At 41.2% G+C, this 22,938-nt stretch overlaps 3 protein-coding genes across 9 annotated transcripts in view; 2 read left to right on the forward strand and 1 right to left on the reverse strand.

Moving 5' to 3' along the window:
* Positions 1 to 293: 293 nt before the first annotated feature.
* On the reverse strand, positions 294 to 5,684 carry LOC103357415 (uncharacterized). Its single transcript, XM_008281974.1, has 11 exons — positions 5,304 to 5,684; positions 5,060 to 5,183; positions 4,742 to 4,970; positions 3,268 to 3,538; positions 2,805 to 3,059; positions 2,440 to 2,626; positions 2,101 to 2,349; positions 1,427 to 1,598; positions 1,156 to 1,304; positions 883 to 1,053; positions 294 to 434 (listed from the first exon to the last, which is right to left on the reverse strand). The coding sequence occupies exons 1-11, from the start codon at positions 5,616 to 5,618 to the stop codon at positions 346 to 348; spliced, it is 2,211 nt and encodes a 736-aa protein (XP_008280196.1). The 5' UTR covers positions 5,619 to 5,684; the 3' UTR covers positions 294 to 345.
* A 3,405-nt stretch (positions 5,685 to 9,089) lies between these two features.
* On the forward strand, positions 9,090 to 13,307 carry commd6 (COMM domain containing 6). The gene is made up of 7 exons (XM_008281985.1): positions 9,090 to 9,332; positions 10,162 to 10,220; positions 10,996 to 11,061; positions 11,163 to 11,239; positions 11,421 to 11,589; positions 11,665 to 11,817; positions 11,906 to 13,307. Exons 1-7 carry the CDS (start codon positions 9,308 to 9,310, stop codon positions 11,954 to 11,956), a joined length of 600 nt encoding a protein of 199 aa, XP_008280207.1. The 5' UTR covers positions 9,090 to 9,307; the 3' UTR covers positions 11,957 to 13,307.
* Positions 13,308 to 14,167: 860 nt separating this feature from the next.
* tbc1d4 (TBC1 domain family, member 4) overlaps positions 14,168 to 22,938 on the forward strand; it is a 33,318-nt gene continuing 24,547 nt past the window's right edge. For all 7 annotated transcript variants that reach the window (XM_008281997.1, XM_008282004.1, XM_008282029.1 and 4 more), the window contains exons 1-3: positions 14,168 to 15,171; positions 21,443 to 21,571; positions 21,645 to 21,876. In XM_008281997.1, the coding sequence (XP_008280219.1) occupies positions 14,791 to 15,171; positions 21,443 to 21,571; positions 21,645 to 21,876 (742 nt within the window). In that variant the 5' untranslated portion in view covers positions 14,168 to 14,790. The remainder of the gene's footprint in view (positions 15,172 to 21,442; positions 21,572 to 21,644; positions 21,877 to 22,938) is intronic.

Genomic DNA, 22,938 nt, shown 5'->3' on the forward strand with positions numbered 1-22,938 from the left:
ACAGATGTGTCAAACCACCTTGTGTTATGGTTTGGGATTGCCAATAGTTTCCTGATAGACAAGGACAGTACACTGGCTTCAGACACTCTCTGAACTACTGAAGTCAGACACAAAAGCAAGCAAATGCCTCATCCACATTAAGCCTTTCAGTCCCCAGTGAATGGTGGAACCTCAGCAGTAAATGGACAACAGTAGGCGATAACTTCAGTTAATAGAGCTGTCAGCACCGTCTATATTTTTTTCTGTAATTTAAAAAAAAAAAAAAAAGAGAGAGAGTTTAACATAGAGTTTGAAGTTGCACTAATGTAGATAATGCATTTTTAACTGTAGTTACTTGTGAAAGTTTTACCATATGTGGGAGTTGTCTTGGCTACTTGGATTGGATAATTGCACTTCTTGCTCATCAGGCACTTCCTCTTTTCCACTCCACTCACCTAAAATACAGGTAAAAGAAGACAAAAAAAAAAAAAGTAATTATTATTAATGACTGGTATATTGGTCTTCATGACACCACATATGCAGCACATACACTGAAATGGTGTTACCTATACAAGTACTACGGTTAGGACTATATACATACAAAGATGCAGTCTGACTGTAAACATCTACGTATTGTCTTCTAAAAATAACTGATGATGGAACTGAAGCATCTACTAGACGGTAGCAGGTCAAACAGTTGACTTATAGGGTAGGATGGGTCTTATCTGCTCTACTGAGGCCAAATAAATCACCCCTAGAGGACAGTGAGAATCTGGTGTGAAATAAGGACACCAGAGGCAGTTGCAGTAAAAGGGTCAATCAGTACCACTCAGGAGTTCATCAGTTGCTTGCCGCGCTCTCTGGAGGACTTGGATGAAGTGGATCCAGGCTTCATGTCCTTACCTGGGCAACTGAATCGTGACAAAATCCCAGCAATGGCCTCCTCCCTGTCAGACTTCTTGGGCTGAGTACACAAGGGTTCTGGGGAGGTCAGCTGGTCCAGCTGAGCGGTGAATCGTCCGGGATCATTTAGCACCTCACTAAAGAGGACCTGGAGCAGGTTGTCCACGTAGCCTGTCACATTGACATTTATTATTTTGTAACTTGGCCAGTTCAGTCAGACCCATTTCATACGTGGGTACAGACATGCATATACAAAGAATTCTAATAGTTTACCAGAGGTTGGCTTTGTCTTGACTGCCTGAATGGAACATTTGCCCTTCTTTGTCTTTGGGCACTTGATTTTATAGACCAGTGCTCCATCTTTGGTCTTCAGCTGACCCCGTGTCACATTTTCATTGAAATGAATGGCAGCCAGGCACAATCTAAAATAGCATTATATCCACACTGTAATTGTTGTCCAAATGGTTTTCGTTCGCATAATCTGAATCTTAACGTTGCTGTACCATTTTCACAATACCAGACATGAAATAGGAATTACACTTACCTGCACAGCATTCCACGGTAGGAGAAGACCAAATTTTTGGGGGCAAACTGCAGAAATACGCCATGGAACCTCTCAATGGCCGACAGCTGATGGGTAGGACTAAGTTTTGCTACGTCTCTCATCAGGCGTTTGTTCTTCACAATTCTCTGGAACTTGAAGGCAGGTTTTGATGCTGTAATAGAAACATTGTTGTTATATTTTTATGGTGACGTTGTGATCGAATTTATTGTCTATACTAGTCAATACTGTATTGTTTTTTGCAAAGAACCAGAATCAGGATGAGAGATACTTCATTGATCCCTGAGGGGAAACTGCTAAATGTTGGATCACTAGAAGAGGTGATGCATAACCATTAATATAGCACATGGTTAATGTCTTAACTATTTTAATTATTTATTTTTCCTTTATTTAACCCGGTGGATTAATCAAGAACAAATTCTCATTTACAATAACGACCTGACCAAGAGGCAGCACAGAAAAGAAAATACAATAAAAGGAATATATCCATAAAAAAACAATACACAAACAAAACAATAAAAGGCTTGAAGATAAAACACACTAAAAGCAGGTACAGGACTCAGTAAGTAGTGTCCTCACCATATTTTTAAAAGATGATGTTTATCCCATATCATGTTTTGTGTGTAAAATATATATTGTAAAGCTTTTCCACATACCAGGCTTTAACCACTTTTTGGAGGGACCCCCACTCGTCTCAGAGTGCTGACACTCTGGGAAAAGGGCATTGTCGTGGCTGTGGATGTTCTGCACATGATTGGAGATTGATGCCCACTTAGCCACAGCTTCTTCACCAGACGATGAAGAGGTGGAAGACCAGTAAAGATGCTTGATGACACATTTTTGCCATTTTTTCACCTTGTCACACTTCTGTTCCTTGGCCAGAGCCTCCAACTTCTTGGAAACACCTGAGTTAAGCAGATGAAAGTGGGATTTTTGGGGCTGCACAGTAAAAAGTTAAAAATTACAGTGACTAACTACAGTACCTAACTTCATACCTTTTGCAATGTGCCACATGTCATAAAAATGCGTGATATCTGGTTTCTGCTCTTTCAAGTACTTCTGTATTTGTGGTTGCCTGTCCGTCACCACGGCCTTTATCGTCACCCCAGACGACTCCAGAAAAGAAAGACTCCTCATCAGGCCCTCTGTCTCCATGTTTGCACTGCTGCCAACTTCACTGCTCTGTAAAAAAATATTGTTTTTAACTTTACTTCTCAACAGCAACAATGTTCTCTTGTGGGCAAGTCAACACAAGAAATTAATTATGCCATAATAATAGTCTGATTAGGTTACTGCATTTCCAAGTAAGTGTTCATTGAGGCCAGACAGGAACATTTTGGAAACTAAAGTAGAACCTCACCTGCATCAGCTGGACATCTACAATGTTTCCATTGTGGAGGTCCATGACTGAGTAGGAACCGTATTTATCGTTGTGCCCTGGGATCTTGGCTCGCATGTCGCCTCCCAGTGTGACATCCTCCCTCTGGCTCAGAGTCTGGATGAGGTCTGCTTGTAACCGCTTCCAGGTTGAGAAAACACACGGATCCATGTACGATCTGGCATGATCAAAGTATGTCGTCTCAGCTATGGTTCGAACCTTGAGTGCAGACAGAACCTAAAAATAAAAAAGGTTTTGATGAGACTTTGGATCTGATATTAGACTGAATACAGCATATAACACAAACAATCAATCCATTTCTTCCACTAATCCAGAATCAGATCTTGGTTGCAGCACTCTAAGCAGAGAATTCCAGACGTCCCTTTTCCCATGCAACATTTTTCTTACAATGCCACATAAATTTTTCAGTTGTAAAAAATGTTACCTTGTTAAACTGTCTGAATGATGAACCGGTAAAGTTGACAGCTGCAGACAGATGCAGGTTGCCTGCTGGGGTGCTACCAATGATCGGCTGACTGTTCCACTTGCGGTTGAACTGGCAGAAAGGACACCTCTGTGACACAGACAGAAAGGTTCCCCGGACAAACTTGTGCACCTCACAAGTCTGGCCACAGCGGGGGCAGGTATGAAACAGGCTTAACAGGCAGTCCTCATAGACGATATACTTGGTGGCATCTTGTACCAGTGTCTCATGGCTGTGGACAGAAAAAAAGTAAATAAAATAAGATTATAAATAACAATAATAATAACAACAACAGCAACAATACATTTTATTTGTAATGCACTTTTCATTTCAATGAAATCTCAAAGTGCTACATTAAAGATTAGAAGTTAGTAGAGTAAAAGCTGTTGGATGACTAAATGCAGCATCAGTTTCCCATTATAAACAGTATAAGTCTGTGGTGAAAATGAAACTGATAATGTTAATGGTAAAGAAATACAAATTATGCAAACAGTTAGGAACTTTTATTTTAGCTTTAGAGGAAAAAATATTAAGCATTAGAAGCACATTAAAGCACATACACAGGTTACATGACTGCACAACAATCTTGAATGCAAACAAATGATACAGTTTGTCTGTCTGAGTGAATATGCATCCAGCCAGTACACATCTGTTTGAAAAGGTGAATTAAAATCTGGGTTTCCCTGGATAAGACAGGCTACATATCAGTCTTACTAGGCGTAATAAACACGGAGTAAAAGGTGTACACATCATAAAGATGATCACTTTTACCCCTTCAATAACTTATTTATTACATGCTTAATGATTGTTAGAATTAAAAACAATCATGAATTTATGACAAACATAAAATAAACATGTCAGTGAAACATGTCAGTAAGACTGGTGGAAAGCAGCTGAGACGCTTGTGCAAACGAGTCCCCATCTGGGTGTGACTTCTCACACAGAGCAAGAAGCTCCTTCACAGGGATCTGATAATCAGTGTGAAACAGTCTCATGACAGAGCTGTGTGCTATTCGGTAGAGCAGACACCAGAAAAGACACCCAGGTGATCATCCAGCAGAGATGATCATATCCATCCATACATTATCTATACACCGCTTAATCCTCACTGGGGTCACGGGGGGCTGGAGCCTATCCCAGCTGACTCAGGGTGAAGGCAGGGGACACCCTGGACAGGTCACCATTCTACAAACAGACAACCGAGCACTCTCACACCTACAGTCAATTTAGAATCACCAATTATCCTCAGCAGGTTTTAGGACTGTGGGAGGAACCCGGAGGGAACCCACGCTGCACGGGGAGAACACACAGACTCCATACAGAAAGATCCCAGGCATCCTAACCTTCTAGTTTTGAGGCGACAGTGCTAACCACCGAGTCACCGTGCAGCCCAGAGATGATTATACTATAACTAAATGTATTTGACAAGGATTACCTCACATTGGCTGATTCACCAACAGCAGAGGTGCTCTGGTGGTATGAAGTGTCATCGGGATGTGGCTTGGTGTCCTCTGACTCCTCTGTGCCATCTGACAATGCATCAATGCGTCTCCTTTTCAAAGGAGGAGACTCCTCTTTGATGGTAGTAGAGAGGAATCCTCCAAATCCTGCTGACACATCTGTGTTGACTCCAAACCCTTTGGTGGATGGCTTGACTTGGATAGCTGCAACATTACACACAGTACACACATTTACTGGCAAAAAAAGGCCACAGCTCATCATAACAGATGAGTAAAAGCCTGTGGTGACACACCTTGACTCCGCCTGTGTATTAAGGTGAGATGTGACAGCTGGGTGGACACCGTCCTCTGTGGTCTCTCCGGCGGGTCGCACTGACAGCCCACATCTCTAGTGTGTGATCGCAAAGCAGTAATACTCTTAAAAACACATAAAGAGAAGACTCACTGAAGAATTCTCCATTAAAACAAGCAACCTGGTGTTATGCTACTCGCAGATGTGCACCGTGTCCGTCTGCAGCAGCAGAAGCCTGAACTCACCGGCGGACCTCCGTGCTGGCTGCTGCCCGCCGCCTCTCCGGGATAAATGGTCGGAACAGCGTCCGGCTTCAGGATAAGTTTGGTGGCGAAGCCCATCTGTTTTTGGATAAAATTTTCAAAGCTGGCTTCTGGAAAATGACTACTGCAAACCCGAGTTTTATCTGGAAGTTTGGTTGGGATGTTGCGATTTTTCCAAATAAAATGCACCCATTTCATCCGGATGTTCAGGTCTTTGGGTAACACGTGAAGGCTCACCACTTCTTTATCAGCTTTGCAACCGAAAACAGAACAAGTCTCTGTCATTGCTTTGAACATGTTGACATTTAACTCGGAGAAAACCTCGATATGTAGCAACACCTGGCTACACCTCCTCCTTCTTCTTCTGCTGCTTCTTCTTCGGCTTCTTATGCTTCTTCTTCTTCTAGTAAATTGCCACAATTCAATGCACTATCGCCACCAACTGTTAAATTACACACTTCTTAAAACAAATCCGTGTTATTTTAGAATCTCCAGAGTAATTTCTAAACAGTGTTTTAAAGTTCATGCATTCAAGTCCCATTTTTTTCCTTAAATAATTGTTTCTGTCTTGTGAATTTGAGACATGATCCACAATTTTAGTTGCTTCCCGATGAGGCATAGAAATTAATATATATTCTGCTGATCAAAATCTCTTGTCTGTTGTTTTTCATGATGAATCTAATATGAATGCTTTCCTTTACTACTACTGCTACTACCACCTCCTCCTTGCCTCTATCTTACTTATTGCTATAACCACTTCAAATCTATTTTTGGCCAGATGATCCACAACCTCATTTCTCTGGATGCCCACATGCACTGGTGCCCACATCGGCTCCTAATCAAATTGCATAAAGTCATAACAGATACCTTGTCTGCATCCTGAGGAGGTAGACTTGAGATTAGCCAGGGCTGCACTCAAATCTAAGAAAAACAGTATTTGCATAGGTTTGACTTGTTTTGTCCACTGCAGGGCCACTGTTTTAATTGTATATATAGATATATGAGCTGTAGTTCTCTTGCTTACTTTAACTTTTAATTCTGGGACATGAAGTGCACTATGTTTTCCAGTTCTTTCCAGTTATCTGTAAATACGTGTTCATATCGCCCATAACACAGTGTTCACATGAGCCTGCAGATTAAATGCTTTATTCTTTGAATGACCATGATCCAAAAATTGAGAAAACAGTGTGTAATAGTAAAACAGTTTGAGTAATAGTCCAATCATTAATTTCCAATTCCTGAGTTATATCTGACTTTTCTAATGGTTTGTGAATCCTTATAACTTGGTAGATTTGCAGGTTAACTGGTCATTAATTCTTTCCTTCTTAACTGTTATGGCATTTCCTTAACTTTCACCTGGAGCTCTGACAGTAATGATAATTTCACTGCCCCACAACAGAACAGTAGTGCTTGAGCTTGGATTCTTTAGTTTTTTAAAAGGGGTTAAGTCAAATAAAATGCACCCATAATTCAGAACTGATATTATCAAAGCTATACAGAAATCTTAGGTAAGTTTTTGTGTCTCTCCTTCTTCGTTTCTTTATAAATCTGCTTTTGGCAACCAGTTTATCAGATGTGTTATTGCTGCCATCTGCTCCAGAGTGTGCCAGAGATTAAATCCTACCCATTAATCCATTGTGTCTAATAAACTCAAAGGACTTCTCACCTGACAGAGCTCCTGAACCTCCTGCCCACCTCAGTTCAGTTCTACCTTCATCAGACTTGAGAGACACTCGATAAATACATGACAGTGCTTGCCTAAACCACTTGGATGCGTTCTTATTATTCTGTGTGTGCTGTTTAAATTAGAGTGGTAAAGTCTTAATCTGTTGCAGATTATCTCTTCTTTTCTTGACCCATATTTTATCTATTGACCTTGATTTAAGACTCAGACTATTACAGACTTGGCTGTTTATTCTCGTTCATTTGTGGCTCAGCTGCTCACCCACTTGGAGTTTCAGTTTACAACAGAAGTGAGTACAGCTCTGTGCAATATCATTCAAATGTGACATTGCACAAGGCTGTACTTCGCAATATCATTAACATTATTCATCATATGGATCATTATCATATTCAAATATTCCTCTTCTCTTAAGCCTCTACATATTTGGAGGTTTCCTTGTCAGCTAGTATTTTGGTACATTCACAGACATTCATAAATCTCATCTCCCCAACACCTACTGCACTCATGAAGCTCCATATCATCACTCTCCAACCTCTGTGCTTCACTGTCAGGACTATGCATTCACTATGGACGTTGTGACCAGGTTCATGCCAAACATGCTGGACCCCATCTAATTCAAACAAATTTATGTTGGTCTCATCTGACCAAAGAATGTGCTCCCAATATTCATCAGATTTTTTCCATGCATTTTAGCGAATGCTCAATATTGCAGTTTTGTGCTGAAGAACAAGCAAGGGTTTTGTTTTTTTGCTAGATACTGCCTATAGAGGTTGACATTATGCAGTGTTCTGTGCGCTGACTGAGCTGTTACAGAAGCGTCCACTAGTAGCCTCAGTGCCAAGTCTAAAGCACTTGTCTATCTGCTTTTCAGAATTAGATTGTGCAAGCAGCCCCCTGTCCATGGCATCATTTCAAAAAGACGCCACTTTGGCTGAAATTACTGGCACCACGTCTTGTTCTTTAGCTCATATTACTGCTGCATCTGTATTTTGCCTGATTTTTAGTTGATCACTGAGCTTTCTGTATCCTTGCCCATCTGTGTGAAATCACAGTTAGATTCTTACATTTCTCTTGTAATTCTTTTCAATGTGGAGCCATGATGCAGGCATGCAGAAAGACACAGCATTTACTTAGAAAATAAGAAAGTTCTGGTGCTTACAGTGTACTTTATAATCATATTTATGCAGTTACTCAAAGTAAAAATCACAGGTGTACTCAGTTTTGTTTCAGTGACCACAGGTTTCTAAGCTTGTGTGTCAGTGAATAAAGATGTATCTACTTTTGCTGCACTGAGTTTTCTAGTTTGCGACCTGAATTTTTAATTCTAAGTATTTGTTTTTGCATTGTTCAGTAAAGAAAATGTTGCACTTTTTTTTCTTTTTTTTTTTTTTAAATAAACTTTATTGGTCTCTTTGAATGTACAAAAAATATGGCATTTAGAAACGTTGCATTTTCAAAGTGTTGAGGCAGCTCTTGAACAGAAAAACACCAGCATAAAAATAACAAAAAAATCAAAATAAGATGTGGATCTCAGTCAAGCAGCATGAATAAATCTATCAAGGAAAAAAGTCTTTGGGCATTTTTCCACAAATTCTTAGAATGAACTTTCTTTTTAACTGGAAAGGGTAATAGTGATCTGTTAAGCTATTTCAAATGAATTTGTTATTGAACAGTAAACTGTTGAAGTGGAAACCATTAATACAAAGTGGCCTCGGTTCTATTGTAACATCAGAATGCACCCTGATTTGTTGAATCATTGTTTTAAAAGGGATGGATTTTTTTTTTTTTTAAATCACTTTGTTCTATTCTTGGGTTGGGCAGTGAGAGCTTTTACAGAAATCTTGATAACCTAATAGTTCACCTGAATCATCTATTAAGTGGGTGACAGACCAAATTTCCTTTTCCATCCAGGTTTTTAAAAGCAATGATTTTCTATTGCAAAGAAGACGATATTGTACTTGTCAGCCAGAAAATAACACAACTATCGAGAGGTGAAGAAGAAGAAGAAGAAGAAGAAGAAGAAGAAGAAGAAGAAGAAGAAGAAGAAGAAGAAGAACAAACTCCAAACCAGCAGGGGGCGGTATTCACCTCTGGTTTCTCTACCGCTAATATCCACAAAGAAGAAGAATATTGACAACTCGTTTTTAAAGGGAAACGACTTGCCTGGATACATTATTGCTTTACTTGTAACTAGCCGTTTTGAATCCAATAATAACATAACTTTTTGAAAAATAAAACCCCTCAAGGGTCCCGGAAGTGGAAAGTTGCTAAGTTGTCAGCATTGCCTGGACAGAGAGAGAAGATGCCAGCAGCAGAGGAGTCATGTGGTGGGTGTTAACCTGCATCATACAGCGTTATGGTGTTTTTCAGCAGGCTCTAGTTTAACTATAAAGAGAATTAGGCTACATCTTTGCTGTAGCAATTGCACCCAATCCGGGCAATATATGCTATTTTAGCTACTAGTTAGCGTTAGCTTAACACAGTAGCTAACGGGCGCCTATTTCTCTGTAGCCATGTTTTCACTTCCATAGAGCTGAATTAAAAGTAACCTAAAATCTTTATGAGATGCCAAACCTGACTGACCTCACTCTCACTTAAACTCCTACTATTTACTACTGCTACACATACGAGCTTATTGCCCCAGTTTGTGTCTCACACGTAGGAACATTAGCATACATGTGCATCACAGCTGCAGCCACTTGCATCTCTAAAATACAGAAACTTCTTTTGAGAATCCTCCAAACGCTTTAAGCCATCAGATTAGAAACTATTCATCCCACTGCATGATGAAAAGGGATTTCAGTCCCATTCCCAGGTTCTGCTGAGATTTCTTCAGGTGAAAGAGTGCTTAAATTAGACTAATGTGTTTCCTAGTATTTCCAATTGTGTTATCATCAATAAATAACTCATACCACAAACTCCTTTGCAGTTGTGGCTGCCTGCTCTTGCCAAAAAAAAAAAGAAGAAGAGCAAAGAAATACCATGATTACCACAGTGTAGCCTAGTTTTTCCAGCCTGTTCTTTAGTACATAATGACCATACTCAGACCAGACTCACATGACTCCGTGACTGTTGTGCGTTTTGACACCAGTGGCTGGGTCCACAAAAGAATGGGAAATCTTGTGATAAAGTAATTGCTTCACTTCTGTATTTCAGCCGTCAACAGCGTTGTGGACAACATCTGTAGGCTGTCTCCAGATCTGTTGGCTGAAACAGTGAGTGTACTCTATCTTTAGTTGTTTATATCCTCATGCAGGCCAAAAGCAAGTCACAAGCAGACAGCTAAGCACACAGTGTAGATGTTGATTCTTATTTAAGTGAGTGACATATCAGTGCTTGGAAGAGAAGGTTCTCACGGGTCATATATCATGCTGTTATTATTGGCCTCCAGTGTGCAAACTGCAGGGGATCTAAGGGGAGCTTGGAGGTAATCAGTCATTAGCTCCTCTGAGAACATCATTAGTGAAATTTGAATGGCAGGGGGTCGATATGTTATTTTTGCCATGCATTTCTTTTTTTTTCTTCTTACCATCATGGATCATGTACAATAAAATAAAAATAAGTAAAGCTTTGCTCTCCATACTTCTGTGGTGCTATAGGATGCACAGCAGTGGCAGATTTACTTATTCTTATTGTTCATAAGAAGAATAAACCAAAATGAAGTGCTTTACAAATGTTGTTGCTTTCATTTCTGACTATGGTAAAGTGAGAAAAAAAGTGAACTGCATGGAAAGTCATGGCATAGTTTGCACACCGTTGGCCTCTATCATTGGTGTGACTAAGACAGTTACAGAAAATTTAAACAAACATGCTCCTTTACACGTCTTCTGCTAAGATTTGCCACAGGGTGAAGCTGGATGTGAAATACAGAGTAGAAGTGTATATTTTGGGACTATAGCAGGCACACTCTGTACAAGTGACACAGGATGTGGTGTTGTTGCCATGGAGGTTAAACTGTAGTTCTGATAACTAATCTTATAATCTCCACAGTGTCAGCACATTCTGACTTATCTGCAAGGGCAGACAAGAGGAGTAGATTCAACTGAAATTTCTGATGTGAGTCCATATTTCCTTAGATTTTTTTTTGGTAACATATAGTAACTCATTTTCCCAAGTTCCTCTTTCATGACTTTTGTTTTTGTTTTTCTGCTGGGTAGAGATTGCAAAGTGCTGGAGTCAGACTTGACCATGAAGTTCTGCAAGACATCATCAGGTTTCTGTTGTTGACATTCAGGTATCATGACATTTTTTTTCTTCTATCTGAAGAATCAGATTCAGATTCAGAATCAGATTTTTAATTTGACGTCCGTTGCACACATTTATTTCTTATTTATACTTAGAACTCCAAATCACACATAAAGAAAAACATTGTTCTGCTGTCAGGAGTGATGGTGATGTATGTTTTATATTGGCAGGTCAAGTGGGAAGAGCAACATCTCTGGGGATGAGCTTGTGTCTAAACTGGAGGACAGCAGTAATAAATGGTCCAAAGCTTCCCTTCAGGTGTTGCACAAGCTGTGGAGTGAACAGGGTGCTTTAGTCAACGCTCAGCAGGAGGTTCAGGCTATGCTCAGCATCGGCCAGGTATATCTAAGTTTACCCATCTGTTTGTCTTCTTTGTCAGTGCTCATGAGACATAACTAGTTTGTTCTGTTCTAGTTAGTGGACATGCAGTGGAAGCTGGGCATGGCAGTGAGCTCAGACACCTGTCGATCTCTCAACTCTCCCTATGTCACCCTGCTGCTAAAGATCGTCGAGCCCTCAGGACAGATCCGTCAGAGGTCTTTTGAGATGACCATTCCGCAGTTCCAGGTTTGTATTTGTTGATATGAACGCAGTGTTGCTGGTGTAATTTATTTCAGTCTAGATTTTGAGTTTCTTCTTTTATTTTTCTTTGCAGAACTTTCATAAGCAGTTCAAGGAGATGGCAGCTGTCATGGAGACTGTATGATGGTTGCAGGCACATTTAAGTGCTTATCACAGTTACACCACATTTATACGTAACCAACGGAAGAACAGTTTGACATGTGTTTGTCTGCTGGCTGTTTCAAATGGATTGTAATTGCTGCAAATGCCAACTCTCAGCTTTGTACTTGGATTTTTCCACAGATTGCATAAGCTTCTAGATGTTCCAGCTATTAACACTTGAAAAGACTGTCCTCGATATGAGTGCCAAGATTTAACTGTACTTCCTCCTGTTAACTTATCCAGTATTGACATTTTACCTTTAGGGTTTACATACACTGTTTATGCTGCAAAACACGACTAATATCCTTAATTGTGCCACATCTGTTGTATAATATCTATGATGGGGTTTAGGTGAATCACAGTTTGTACTAAATTGCAGTTTGCCAATGCATTTGTACTTTTAGACTAAATGAAAGTGTAGGTCCACAGTGAGCACATCCGTTGCTGTATTTTTATCTCTGGTTTGGGACTGTGATTAGCCCCCACTACACAACATTATCTACATAGTTACAGATAATATTTGAAGTTCATGTTTACTCTGTGCCACAGCTTTTAGTCAGGAAAGCTTGTGAAGGAAAACAGTCTGTGTGAGCTGTTTAGCCATTGTGCGTGCTTTTATTGCTAAGTGGTATAAAGTACCTAAAGTACATCCAATCAAATGCTATGCTTCAGTACATTTTCATGTACTTTGCGTGTAGTTGTAATTCCATTTCATGTTATGTTTTACTTTGACTCCATGACAATTCAGAGGAAAATATTCTACTTTTCATGCCATTCCACTTTATTCAGCAACTAGAATGAAAATAATTTGTCCAATTGAAACTTTACACTTTCAAAAGCTCACAGAATACAACATCTTTTTTTGACTTGTGACCCCTAAAATAAAATATGTGTTACAGCTGTGGCTCCTTGTAATGTTCCACATGCCTGACATGTTATCAGGTTTCATTTAAACAACTGTTAGATCACCCGGACGAGTAAAATAATCTCCTACTTACCAAAAAGCAAACATTAGAGAAACGATTTTAAAAGAAATCTACATTGTACAGCAGACTATTTAACAGCAACTATCAAACCTCTACTGGCCACTGATGCATTACTAGGCTAACGATTTTGTTTTTGTTGTTGTTTTTTCAGAATGAATACTGTTACTTTTGATACTTGAAATAAATGTTGCTATTCATACTATTGTTATGCTCGAACATGATTCTTTGTAGTGGAATATGTTTGCATTGTTATTTTGGTACTTTAACTCAAGTACAATCATCTGAATACCTTATCCACCACTATTGTGATGCAAGAAATGATTAAATGTGAACCTTAATGCATGGTTATTTGATCTGACCTTATTGTTTTTGTGAGAATAATCAATAAAATCCTACAAATTAGGAAAAGTATCCCCATAAAACTTGCTGAGACCCACTTTTTGGTAGTTTTGTGGTCAAATAGGTGTAGATTCTAGAGGTCAGTAGGACTCTTGAGGCATGATTTAGTCATTCAGTCATACATATGCATATTTTAATCATATTTTCAATAATATTTACTTTCAGTGTTTTACATTGAGGTCAGTGGATTCAGTATAACATGAACAATCAGCTCAAACTACAACACACTGAATGATTTAAGTCAAACGAGGGCCTGAAGCATGATGTTTAGTGGCCTTTCCACATTATGAAAGTTGTTTACAGTTCAAATAGGTGCAGAGCAGCACTGTGAGGTTCTCCAGGATGCAGAGCTCTGGTGGCTGCTCCCTCACTCATGAGGTTATATATGGCAAAGGGTCTATTCTGGGTACAGGCCGAGTGCTTGGATATTGTGGCATTTAGTGGATGGGAACTCCTCAGTGCTTTAAGCATCAGATTACAGCCGTCCGATACTATGATTCAGCACTGCCTGCTTGTAAACAGCTGCGAACTTCACTGCTGATTTTTTTTTGCAAAGGCTTGTCTGGCTGCTTTAACCTGGTGGATTACAACCAGTGGCCTGAAGGAGCCTGCAGGAGCAACGGGGGCTGCAAACACTTTTCCCCCACTACCTCTGCCATGGCAGACACTTTTCCAGTTTGTGTACTGTGGAGAAAGGCGGAGCCACCTCCTGTCACGTTCCACACAGCAGCTCTCTCCTGCCCACTCCTCCAGCACATGGGATGGTTGGGCAGTTCGTCAAAGCGCGCAGCCGCTCCGCCTCCAAGGCGTTGTGGAAGAAAGGATCACAGACGAGAGGCTGCACTAAGAAGACAATCAATGTATGTATTTTATACTTCACAGGGAAGGAAATTTACCAACGCGCCCGCTGAGCTTATGCGTCTTTCTGGGTTGGGACTGTGGGAACGCGCCGCCCCGTGTGCGCAAAAGGAGCAACGCACAGCGCGTCAAAGAAATCTGATTTCTCTGGGCGGCTTGTGTTTACACAGAAGCCATCCAAAGCCACGTTTTAGCAAGCAACCTCGGCTGGGACAGTGTACAGGAGTGTTCGGCGTTTGACTCGCTGCCCATGCAAACAGTGGAGCAGAGCAGGAACCCAAGCTGCGAGTACATGGCCATATAAGTCATTTTACTTGAAATCCTTGAAGGAAAAGCAGCCATCGGATGTGTGTTTTTTTAGGGGGGGGGATATTATGGAGAGCTGCAGCTGATCCAGAGGGTGAGCACATGTCTTGCACGGAGCAAAGCGTGTCGTTGTGTGAACTTTAAGTATGGATGCGGACGTGGAAAGTGTTGCAAACTAACCACAACTGGCCTCGGCTGCAGGGAATGGTGTATGAATAGCAATATTTTTCAAAAGTAGCATTTAGTAGCTGTCAGCGAGTGGTTTGACATGGAGAGCCAGGAGGAGAAGACGGACCGGAGGTTCGCCCTGACTTACATCGGCTGGTCCTCGCTCGACAGGCGGGCCACCCTGCCCATGCTGCCGTGGCTGGTGGCCGAGATCCGCAGGAGGAGCGAGAAGGGCGACTGCGGCCCCGTGATGCAGCCGAGAGAAGTTCAGCTGGTCCTGTGTCCCCCCTTTGTCCGCTGCGTCCCCTCCAGCAGCAACAACTCCTCAGTTTTCATATTCGAGCACAAAGCGCAGCTCATCTCTCGCTTCATCCACAACAGCAATGACCTCACCTACTTCGCTTATCTGCTGCGGGGCCAGCCGGACAACCCCGAGTCCGAGATGTCCTGTCACGTCTTCAAAGCCGGCGACCCCAACCAGGTAGGCCTGCACAGAGGAGGGGCGGGGGGACACCTTCCTTATACATGACAGTTAGTGCAGGATTGTGAAGAATAGACTGAGAAAAACAGGATTAGTTCAACCACTTAAATAATGCATATGACTTTTGAGAGAGTTTTCAATGACCTGCACTGCTCACAGGTCCAGGTTAAACAACAACAATAACAGTCTCTCATTGTGATGTTTTCATGATTCAAAATTAAGTGAATGATATCAGGATTTGCAATAAGGCACACCTATTGAAATACTGTGATGGACTGAGCTTCACTTTGAAAGTGAAAACAAGACAAAGGGAAGTCCAGCAAAGCCTGATCTGGATTTTCCTTGAGGTGACAGCTATGTAATTTAATCTCAGACACACACACACACACACACACACACACACAGACACACACTATTAGATTAGTCAATGGTCCAAACATGTTTGTTTTGGCATTAAGTATTTAGGCCACCAGTTGGTGGAGATGATAAACCAAGCACACTGGGTTTTTTTTTTTGCTTTTGTTTTTATTTTTTTTGTCAAAGTTAATCCATGTCTGTGTTTTTCTCTTTAGGGCATCAGTACTGTGTCCCTGCAGCTCAACGCACTGCAACCTCGAAAACGGTGCAATGTCACCAAATTGACAACACAAACATAAAACAGGCAGACATTTGTCTTCTGTGTTTGGTTGCATTTTCTGTATTTGCAGCCAGATGTAGTATTTCTTTGTGTTTTCTCACTTCGCAGCAGAATCGTGTCCATGTACGTGTGTGTTTTCTGACGTTGCAGCGCGTTGACCTCTCAGGGCTTTCCGTAGGTCCGACATATGTCTGGTGCGTGTGGTGTGACAACAGCTGGATAGGCACAATATCGAGTCAGCACATTTACATGCTGATCAGCATGCATCTCTTGAGTAATAAAGCGAAATGTTGTCAACAGTCAAAAATCAGGAACATGGGAGTCAGTGTTTGGATACCAGTGCGCGGTCAAAGGCAGTTTAGGTCATAAGAAGCTGTGTTCAAGAGCTCACCTCAGTGGCACTAATGTGTGTGTGTGGGTTTGTAGTAGAGAATTAGAATAAGTTCCTAATACGTTATTTTTGCAGTTTGGATTGTGCCAACATCATTCTTCACTGCCTTTAACACAATCTGAAGTCTTCCACTGACTCATGTTATTCTCGTTTCCCCAGTGACCAGGCCAGGAAACCTTTCCGAATAATGTTCACAAAACATTATATCCAGTTATGCTCACATTTTGCATTGATCTCAAGCACGCCGGCGTTGTATCATCTTTCCCGTGGCGTGCACAGAGCCTAAGCACACTGTTTGTCTGCTAGTGAAAGCTGAGAGTGGACGAGGCTACAAGTTGGAGGCAGGCGCACTTTCGAGGTCTGCGGCCTCTGTGCATTCGCAGCAGTTAGAGAGGCATCTTGAACATTCCTCATTATTACACAACCAAAACTGGTTTGGCAGCCAGCAAGTTAACAACATGTGCAAGGTGAACCATGTGGAATGCATGAGTTCTTCCATCAGATGTCATGTACAACACCCTGGTGCAGCAATTGTTAATGATTTGATTGTGTTCTGCGTTTTAATGCAGGCGCTCTCATTGTGCTGCTGTTGATTTTCTCTTTGTCACAGCTCAGTTCGAAGATCTGATAAAATTTGGCTTTATTTTTGGGTAACGGGAGTGTTTTCACATCTATTCTTAGCTGCAGACATAACAGGGATACATTGTGCAAAGCCTGAGGAAGGAGCCCTGGCATCTATCAAAACGATGTGAAAGGTTAAAATGAAAAGACGCTCATGATGTCTCAAAGAGCAGAGACACTCGGTCGGGCCAAGTGCTGTTTGTTAAATTTTGCATGCATGGAAACAAAAGAGTTTAACATGCAGACATGCAAAGAAAGTCTTTACATCAACATGGTGTGTCTCACTGAGTTAATTTGAAAGATTTCAAAATCAGGTTTGACTCCCTTGACTTGAAATACAACTTCAGTCCTCATGTATATAATTGAAAAGTTTTTCGATCCAGCTGTAATTAGTTATACATAAGGTGTAGCCGCTTAAAACTAGTGAGACATGCCTAATATTTTCCAGAATGATACCAAATGCAGCTTTAGAGATGGGTGAAACATCTTTTGGAGTTTAACTGTAACTCTTTAACCGACTCTGTACGTTTTCGGCAAGATGGGTAGCAGCAGGTACAAGTTTAACACCGACTCTAGCCAACACCATTTTGCCATTATCAAGCCAGTAATATGCAGTCAGAGCATGTACTGTCTTCTGTTTTTCTACCTTTGCTCTGACTTGGAACAGAACCACCGTGGAATCTCTCACTGGGTGACCCTCTGCTGTCTCATGGGTGCTGTTCATCATTCGGTGACAGTGACACACTCATGATGAGCCAAGTCGGGGAAGGGTTCATGCATTTTTCTCAAATTATGATTCAGACAGTAACGTTTATGTGCTATAAAGCCAAGCTTGTGTGAAAACCTATTGTCTACCTAACAGCTTTACACTAGGTGTCATCACAAAACGTAGGTATCTTGTGTTTAAATCTCTACCACGGAGTGCATCTTTTCATTCTTGTGCTGTGGAGAATTGTTGCAAAGCTAGTTCTTTGACACACTTGAGCTTATGACCCAATCTGTATCTGTTAATATGATCACGTTTCTTGCAAAACACGACACTGAAGAGCACAGATTCGTATCTGGCTGTCATGATGGATTCTGTCAAAATCAAGAACGGAGAATGGGAAACTCTACATTTGTTCACATGTATGTCAGATCCAAGCATAAAAAGTAGCTTTGTATGCTTGTAGATATTGCTTGCATTTGCTATTTTAGTTCTTAGCAGAGGCACAATCAACCCTTTTGTTATTTGTACATTTTTAAGTAACGTGGCAGCTTAATTTAACAGTGAACTCCTGTGTATACTCATAACAAAAGAAGGTCGACGCCTTGGTAGCGTTATCGCCTAAATAAAACTTCAAACACGCAATTTGCTGCAAAATGTATGTACACAGAGAAACGCCACTTTGTGTCACTGCTGTCACTGATATGACTCCCACTTTATGTAAAGGTGACATATGGACCTTTTTGTTTCACGTTGGAACATGAACTTTGTTGAACTTTGCAGCCCAATTTGCCCTCAGGCAGGTGGAAAAACACTAGGTGTAGCGAAAGCTGCAGGGTGTCTTCAGGACCAATCCGTGGAGAGCCCCAGCAGCACAAAAACAGATATGCACTCGCAGGCCACTTTATTATGTACACCTGTGAAATCGAATACAGTCCAACAGCTCTGCCATAAATTCTTCTCTTACAAAGCGTCGAGTATTTCAGGTTTCATTGATGCTGCTAACACGGTGATAATTCTACTTAATGTTTATTATTGAGCTCATAGCCACTGTGTGCTGGATGGTTTTAAAGTGTTCTCAGTACTTTGCCCTCTAATGTATGTTAATGGGCTGGACAAAATATTAGAAACACCTGTAGACTTAACACTGTCCACTGCACCAACAACAACTACTATGACCTCATTAGAATCTTTACATTTTTAACAATGACAACAAAAAACTGAAAAATGTAGAAGCTTGGTAGAAGTAGAATTTGTAGAGAGCTGTTGTTGTGGCTTGCTTTAGGTTTTAAAGGTATCCAATGAATTAACTTTTCAGTGAATTAACTAAAATAGCAGTATTTATCCAGCTTTATAATTGTTATAATAATAAAACGCAAATTGTTTTTCACAAGTTGTCTACTGAATCACTTTCACTTTTTTGGCTCACTGGGTTGAACATGAAAGTTTGCACAGCTGAAGTTTAGCTGTAATTGCTTTTCAGTCTTTTATTTGTTTTGAGTATCTTTCCAAGAACTAATTGCTTCCAACCTAAAAAGCATGTAATCTTCGATTACCTCTGGTCTGACAAGGTGAATTATCTTCCGTGCCTCCGTCTTTGTCTGTTTCCATTCTTATCTCGTATTGACACAATGATAACCTGTGTGTCTCTAAAAGAGCTCTAATTAGGCCTAATCGCAGGCGCTGTGTGCGAGTACGCTGGTCCCCACTGTTTCCCGGTGGTTTGGCTTAATGGTGTCGATAAGAGCAACCGCACTATGTGCCAGCGACTGTCTGATCTGATATTATTAGGACCTATTGTGCAGAGGTTGGACATTATGTGAGCCGTGCACCGAGAGAGCTCAGGACTCTACCGAGCTCAGAGGGACAATCCTCGTGTTTGTTCTCTCCTAAGCTCTAAAGCTGTGCTCGGCTGCTGCTGTTTATGCAGGCAAGCTCCGGCTCCCAACCGGTGTCACTGAGATCGTGTAATGAAGCCAGGCAGTGATGGGTAAACCAGTCCGGAGAAGACTTTTAGCGCTTGGGCATGTTCAAGTAGGTTTTTAATGGAAAAACACATTGACTTTCCTCTGTTGCCCAACAACTCTCTGCTTGTCCGTGCCTGCCTCCTTCCAAGGAATGAGCACCTTTCCCAGCTCTGTATTGGGTGAACTACAAATAATTAATCAGATCAAATGGTGCCATGGCGTCATCTTACTCATGTATAATACAGCGGTTCCCTTAAATGTGGAGAGGGTTCTGTCATTTTTTCCCTCTGTGACAAAGTGAACCAGACTTTGCAGCTGTGATTCTCAGTCAGCAAGGCCTTTGAATTCCCTCGACCTCGTAGTGTCAACACTGAACTGCCTTTTCTCCCCCTCACCAAGATAGCCAGTTTGATTTCTGTTTGTTATTTTCACCCGTGGCAACTTATTCTAGCAGGCCTATATTTACAGTACGTGCCATTTCGGCAGCTTTAAAACATCATTTAAAAGCCTTCAAGGATTCCTAAAGGTTAGAAAATCAATTACACTGGCCAGATTTCTGAGTAAATATGCATGACCAACCGTCCTCCACCCCCCACCACCTGCGCTCCACCTCATCTCAATGCAGCCCTCTGTCACCGGCCAGGCACAGCTCAGCCCTTAGGAAGGCAGGCACTTGGAAAATGGGACTTTAAAATAGCTCATGTAGCCACGGCAGTGATCTCTGTGTGTCTTGTATTTAAATCATGGAGAGACTTTGTCAGGATGTTTGTCTGCCCTCCCGCTTCTTTGCTGTTGTTCTGGTCACACCTCAGAACCAAGGCTGATGTATTTTGTTGCATAACTTCCCTCCCCAGCCTACATCATAAACATATTTGTCCAGCATTCAGTATGTGGCTCTTATCTAACGTGATAGGAGATGTGTACAGTCAGTGTGTTGGAGCCTCTGTTTGTTTTAGCGCTCATTGTTGTCTTAAACACAGCATTTGGCTGACCTTGGCCGTGGCAACAGTTCCAGGCCCCTCCAGCTTTTTTACAGAGCTGGAACTTGGAGGGTGTCAGTCAGTTTTGTCTGCCAATTTTTTTTAGCGCAAGAATGATTTAGTGCTCCCTGACTTCAGAACTTTTCCTTCAGCCTCAATTGTTAAAGTGTCTGAAGCCCGAAGGATGATCTGGCTTCATATTGCCAAGTGTTGCTCATGAATTTGCGCTGACAGACTTACAGTTTCTGTCTTTTGTTTAGCTTTTTTTCCCTGGATGCATGTTAGAGAAGCATATTTTGATGGCACTGGCTGCTCCTGCACGTGTTGAACATAGCAGAGCAGAAACAGGCTCGGTGACCTTCAAGTCTCTGATTTCTTCCAGTTCTCTGTTGTGTCTTTAGTCCTATAGAGAGTGGGCGTTCCCTGGCTCCGTGCCTCCTTCTGATACCATTGTAGCGTTTGGTCTGTCTGTTGTTGACTAGCTTATGTTCAATTCTTATTCTGGTTTTTAGCCTGAAGCTATTTGAAGTGGCAGCATGAAGTCAGATCGTGTTATTTGTCAGTCATCTACAAGTGTCGTCTAAACATGGTTTTATTTGTTCTGTCTCGGTTTCTGTTTGTGCCTTCACTTTACATTTATGCCTCAAACAACTGTTTTTATGTTCTGCCGCTACTTTATATGTGAGGGATCATCACCTACAGGCTGCAGAGGTTATTTTACTGAAGCTCTTCAGAATAATTGGATTAGCGTTGCAGTTTTTGAGATTGAATTTAACATGAAAATTTGATTTTTTTTAAAAAATACGGAAATAAGTTATATACTGAGTTGTTGTTTTTAGGTATTGATATCGTGTTTTTTTTACTTCTTTAGTTAAAGGAAGAGTTGGGGTTCCATGTGACTTCCCAAGTCTTTTGTTTTCCTCGTTCATGTCTTTCCTATCCACCATATCCGTTCATTCTTCCTTCCAGGTCCCAGAGGTAATCACTACTATTCGCCAAGTGTCCAAATCAGCCCTGAAGGAAGATGCCAAGCCTAAACAGGAAGCTGATGAGGCCTTCTACAACTCGCAGAAGTTTGAAGTGCTTTACTGTGGCAAGGTAAACACCGATGCATATGCCTCAGATATGGTTTTCAGTCAACAACATCTTTTAAAATCAATTCTCCTGTCAGGTGACAGTTGGTCACAAGAAGGCTCCGTCCACCCTCATCGATGACTGCATTGACAAGTTTCGTCAGCATGAGATTGAGCGCAAGCGCCTGAGGCTGCTCAACGGTCAGCGGGGGTCCACAGAAAGTGCCCCTGTGGAGTTCCTCATAGGGGCAGAAGGAGACCCGCTGTCCTCTGCTCTGAACGAGAGCACCGAGGACTCTGAAGCAGTGGAGGACATGACCACAGGTGGAGGTAAACATTTTGCGGAAATGATGCACATGTGCACAGCAACAGCCATAAGCTGGACCAACAAGGGACTGCAGTCAGACTTTTTTTTTTTAATGACACACAGTTGGCTGCTCTCAAAGCCCCACACCCCCTAGTTAGTGCGTAACACCTGTCAAGTTTGTGCATGAAGTGGACACTTAAACCAGCCGTAGATTTACCGCTCTGATTCTTTTATTTTGTACACAGGAAGCAGGCTTGTAGGTTTCTACTGATGATTTTGTCAGCTAAATTAACAACTGTTGCCTCATTGAAAACTGCTAACCAATGGGTTATGAGTGTTTTTTCTGTTTGTTTTTAATAAAAACACAAAATCAGTTAAGTAACAACAACAGCATCTGTCTGACCTACAACCCAGCCATCACCTCCTAAAGAGATGTAAACCTCTGAATTCCAAGCAGCTCTTGGCTGTTTTATTGCTCCTCTCACAGTTTTTACATCAATATAAAGTGTTACACCTCTATAGAAACAGAACAGCCACGAGTAGAGAGATCCCCAACAGGTCTTTTGTGCAGTTTGACATAGCTATAATACCATACATCATAAAAATTAAAAAATCTAAAGTTTGATTTCTTGGCTCATTTGTTTTTCAAAGGGGAAAAAAAGAAAAGAAACAAGAACATAATTTTTTCAGGTGTCCACCTGTGTGGGCAATACTGGAAAAATACTGACTCTACTTAATATGGTTCTTTTAGTATCTATATTTTAGTTTTGTTTCCAAACCTGTCACCTGTCTGCTCTGTGTAAGCACAGCCTGCAGTTAAGCCCAGTTCAGGCCAGAAGTTCCTGAATTTTTGTCACATAAATGTTAGTTGCACCTGAGTCAGTAATAGCTTTGTGGTTGCATCAAGGACTGCAGATTGATTGATTGATTGATTAATTGATTGATTGATTGATTTCAGAATCTGATTAGTGCAAATGGTTAATTTTTGGGGAATTTTTAATGAAGACATGTAGAGAAAAAAAAGTCATTTTGATGAAATTTCAAAGTTTTAGGCTTAGTTTTGGTAAGGTTTCCTGACAGAATGG

Source organism: Stegastes partitus, unplaced genomic scaffold (genome assembly GCF_000690725.1).
Source record: "Stegastes partitus isolate 25-593 unplaced genomic scaffold, Stegastes_partitus-1.0.2 Scaffold7, whole genome shotgun sequence".
NCBI lineage: Eukaryota > Metazoa > Chordata > Actinopteri > Pomacentridae > Stegastes > Stegastes partitus.

Excerpts from the sequence above, each read along its gene's own strand:
- LOC103357415 (XM_008281974.1), bottom strand. The coding sequence starts at position 5,618 with ATGTTCAAAGCAATGACAGAGACTTGTTCTGTTTTCGGTTGCAAAGCT. Across the intron at positions 3,539-4,741 it reads GGTGAATCAGCCAATGTGAG|CCATGAGACACTGGTACAAG; the intron begins GTAATCCTTGTC and ends TTCTGTCCACAG. Across the intron at positions 1,305-1,426 it reads TACCGTGGAATGCTGTGCAG|ATTGTGCCTGGCTGCCATTC; the intron begins GTAAGTGTAATT and ends ATGCTATTTTAG.
- commd6 (XM_008281985.1), top strand. The coding sequence starts at position 9,308 with ATGCCAGCAGCAGAGGAGTCATGTG. Across the intron at positions 11,590-11,664 it reads CTATGCTCAGCATCGGCCAG|TTAGTGGACATGCAGTGGAA; the intron begins GTATATCTAAGT and ends GTTCTGTTCTAG. Across the intron at positions 11,818-11,905 it reads TGACCATTCCGCAGTTCCAG|AACTTTCATAAGCAGTTCAA; the intron begins GTTTGTATTTGT and ends TTTTCTTTGCAG.